Below are 3,756 nucleotides of genomic sequence, written 5' to 3'. Positions count from 1 at the left end.
GCAATAAAATCTGGGGCATTTATGTAGTAATGATGACTTACCCAAGCGAAAGCACTTCTCACTTTCTGAGTCTTCTCTGAATCGCTGAACCTCACTTTGGAGGGATTTTCTATGGGAGGTGGAGGCCGCTTTCATGAGCGCAGCCATCTTGGAAATGGGAGTTGGCCCAGTTGCTGCACTGATGAATCAGGAAAAGCGCCACTTATGTGTCAAAATTGAAATTCAAACTTGATTTAGACAAGTATTCATTTGCAAGATATACCTTTTCTCAGTTCATTTCAGCTCTTAAAATGGCAGACATGGAGTTAGCCCACTCTAGTTCTCAGTGGCTCATTTGTGTTGACCACAGACCAGAGTTTTCCAGAGTTTAAGATCACCAGCTCGGAACGTAATGTCTCAGTGGAGTCTTGATGCCCAAAGTCTTGTCGGTGTTGGTCGTATGTGTTTCAAACCGCCGCCCGCCGTTCAAAAATCAGAATGCGAATGCTGAAAACAAAGCGAACAGCGAAGCAACCCACGTCAAGATGAGCGGCGCCTCATCTGTAGCAAAAACGCAAAGAAATTGTCACATATGGAAATGCCCCACAAAATGTATCCAATCATCATTTGAACGGTCAAGAGTGGCCAATTGTTCTTCACTTGTGCCTTGCACATTGCAAGGGTTACACACGACTCGTCTTGAAATGGATTCATAAGTGACTCAGGTCAACGCGGAATCTGGCTTGAAACTGATTTCATTTGCAGGGTGTATTACCAGTTCAAGAGAAATGGCGCGCGGTTCAGTTGGAAGAAACCAAACCAAGACCCAGTTTATGTAATTTGGACAAGAGAACGCGAAGTACTGGTGTGAAAGCTCCATTAGTGGCCGGTTTGACAGTGGAGTCCTCCCAAAACGTTCGTTGACTGGAGTCTCCGGGGAGCCAGTGGCAGACCTGTAAATATTTCTTTGGACAGATCCTCACTGCAACATTAAAGCAGCTATGCTCGCCATTCCCAACTTCCACATACTGATGACCCGAGACCACCCGAACCAATATGAATCGGTCTGGAAATGGGCTTTATTTGCACACTGTATGACAAGTTTAAGACAAACTAGCAATCTCACGTGGTTAGAATTGTTGTTGTTGTTTTTTTTTTAAATCAGAAACAGATGAAGTTTACAACCACACCAAGTCATTCGGTCCAGACAAAAGCACGCTGTTATTGTGAAAGCACCCTTAGTGGCCTGAGCCTTTTGCACAATACCGCAGTTGGGCAGAAGTTTGAAAGTTAAGGCTTCATCAAATGTCGTTCAAAGAGTCTTGCAGTGACTGGCGTCTCCATGGATCCAGTGGCACATTTGCGCATATTTGGCAGGAGTGATCCTCACCGCCACGTTAAATTCTCTCTGCTCACCGTCCCCGACTTCCACCCACCGATGACCCGAGAACACCGCGATCACTCGCCGCTGCCACTTCCCTTTCCCGCCCTCCCGTCCGTCCTCCCGTCTCAGACGGACGTAAACCCCCGCCCCGGTGGCTCCCGGCCGAGCATCGCAACGCTGGTACATCAAATCGTCAGACTCCTTCTCCACCGAGCAAAAGCGGTAGACCACCTTCTCTCCCCCGAGGGTAGCCAGCAAGCTTTTGTCGTGGTCGTAGCCTGAGAAATGGATCCGCGGCGGGTGGAAGGTGCGGGGCGCCACGCCGATCTCCATGAACTTCTTCAGTTTGACGGCTCGTCTGAGTTCCAGGAGGGCGTAGTCGTAGTCTGCGGCCAGGGAGGCGGTGGAGTTCTCGGAGCGGATCCAGCCTTGAGGGATGCGCGTTTGTTTGACTCGTATCCAGCGAAAGCCAGGCTGCCTCCTCGGGCGTCTAACTCCCACCCCCCACGTCTTCCCGTCTCTTGCTAGTTCTCCATCAATTCTATTCTTCTCTCCATCCTCCAAAGGCTCTCCTTTTTGCTGTTTTATTTTCCTTGCAGCCCTCTGCAACCTCCGCCTCCTCCTCCTCCCTCTTTTGTTTTTGAGTTGTAGCACTCCTACTTTTAGGCCTTTGACGTTCTCCAGGTAGTAGCGACCGTCATGGACGCAGTTAGCCGCCGTCAGCACGTGTTTGGGCGAGACCAGGACCCCGGAGCAGCCCGTGGACAGGCGCACGGCAGTGGCGAAAGGGTAGCTGGTGATGAACTGCCAGTCGGAGATCACGAAGCGACCGTCCGCGCCGTAAACCTGACGCTTCCTGCGAGTCGGTAACGAAACGTAGGGAGCCGGTCCTGTCGTGTTCAAACCCCGCAGTCTGACATCGGTGCGCGTGCACGTGCCGTTGTCGTACATCGTCTCGTATCCCAGAATCCGCTCTTGGTCGCTCGGGTTTAAGGGCGGTAGGCCTGTTTGACACTCTATACCGCAGAGCTTCTTCACCTCCTCTCCCTTCGCATCCGCCGTTGGTCCTCTGAACAAAGGTTTCGTTAGAAGCTCTGTGTTTCGGTCCGTCAGCACCGGGAGCAGCTCGCCGCTGGCATTGTCGACGGCCGCATAGAGCAGGAGACAAAGGAGCTCCAGGAGGCCCATGGCTCTTAAAAACAGACACAGTCAAGATAAATAAGGTAAGGGGGGAGATGTGGCGGAGGACCACGTTACGCCTGTTTTACTTGCCACTCGTGACAACAAAGATCCTCTTTAATTCATCGTATTTTTCTTTGTCTGTGCTTTAGCTTTTCTACTTCACAATTTTCTGGAATGGAGCAAGAGTCAGGAATAGCAAGGGCAAGAGAAGGGTTAGTCGTTACGAGTTGGTTTCAAACCTTTTCGAGCAGCAGATGGCGCCAATGCCAATACTTCAGAACAATCACTTAGGAGGCAAGCGGTGTCCGTTACCTATGACCTTATCGACCACGTTGCGAAAAAAATACCCAAATAAAATATGAACCATGACAACCATTTGGACATACCTGTCTGACATAATGTAAAAAAAAAAATGAATACAAGAGGCAAGTAAGGCAAGTTCAAAATCTACCTGAATGTGACAAAAAGGATCCACTTCCAGTCAAATTCTTCCAGTGACTACAAAGCCCCTCCGCCCAGGAGTTCCATCTTTTCGAGAGCTTAAACCCCTAACAATGGAGGAACACTTTGTGCGGGGATGCTCGCAAATGTCTGCTGTCGTGTACGTCCCACTGCTGTGATGCGGGAGGCCGAGGAGGAGGGCGCAGAGGAACGTGTCGATCACATGAGGACATCCCATTGTGGAGCCGCACGCAGAGACGTGTTGCTATTTTGCGGGGGAGTCGCGCCTGTTTGGATGCAACTTTACATGACGTCAATAACTTTATGGTTATTTTCGAAACTTCTCATTGGGAGCTCGAGTCTATTCCATCTGATTTTTCCCTCGTTTATTGCCGGGGTTAGGTTCCGGACCAGTCCCGCAATAGGGCAAATCTGTGAAGTATCGTCCACGTATTTTATTAAGGATTATTGATACATATTTTAATACAAATTTAATATCCCAGATATATATATGTATTGTCTCTTTTATTTTTCTTTCAGTTTTAATGTTTTGAACAACAAAGCATTTTTTTACCAGGAAAAAAATGACACCATACACTCAAAGTCCTGCAATATGGGGATTTTTTTGTGATATGAATATATTATATTTTTTTATTCGTTTTTTTTCAATAAGACATATATCAGTCTATGAAATTATACTTCATAAAAAAACATACAGGAATTAAATATTGACAGAGAATATATACAATTAAACAGTTTTTGCCACATTT

At 47.8% G+C, this 3,756-nt stretch overlaps 1 protein-coding gene across 1 annotated transcript; it reads right to left on the bottom strand.

Annotated features, from left to right (window-relative positions):
• Positions 1-986: 986 nt before the first annotated feature.
• On the bottom strand, positions 987-3,145 carry LOC133417013 (inactive serine protease 35-like). Its single transcript, XM_061704439.1, has 2 exons — positions 2,997-3,145; positions 987-2,555 (listed from the first exon to the last, which is right to left on the bottom strand). The coding sequence occupies exon 2, from the start codon at positions 2,549-2,551 to the stop codon at positions 1,292-1,294; it is 1,260 nt and encodes a 419-aa protein (XP_061560423.1). The 5' UTR covers positions 2,552-2,555; positions 2,997-3,145; the 3' UTR covers positions 987-1,291.
• Positions 3,146-3,756: the final 611 nt, after the last annotated feature.

Source organism: Phycodurus eques, chromosome 18 (genome assembly GCF_024500275.1).
Source record: "Phycodurus eques isolate BA_2022a chromosome 18, UOR_Pequ_1.1, whole genome shotgun sequence".
Classification (NCBI taxonomy): Eukaryota; Metazoa; Chordata; class Actinopteri; order Syngnathiformes; family Syngnathidae; genus Phycodurus; species Phycodurus eques.
This window is presented reverse-complemented; position numbering and strand designations above follow the sequence as displayed.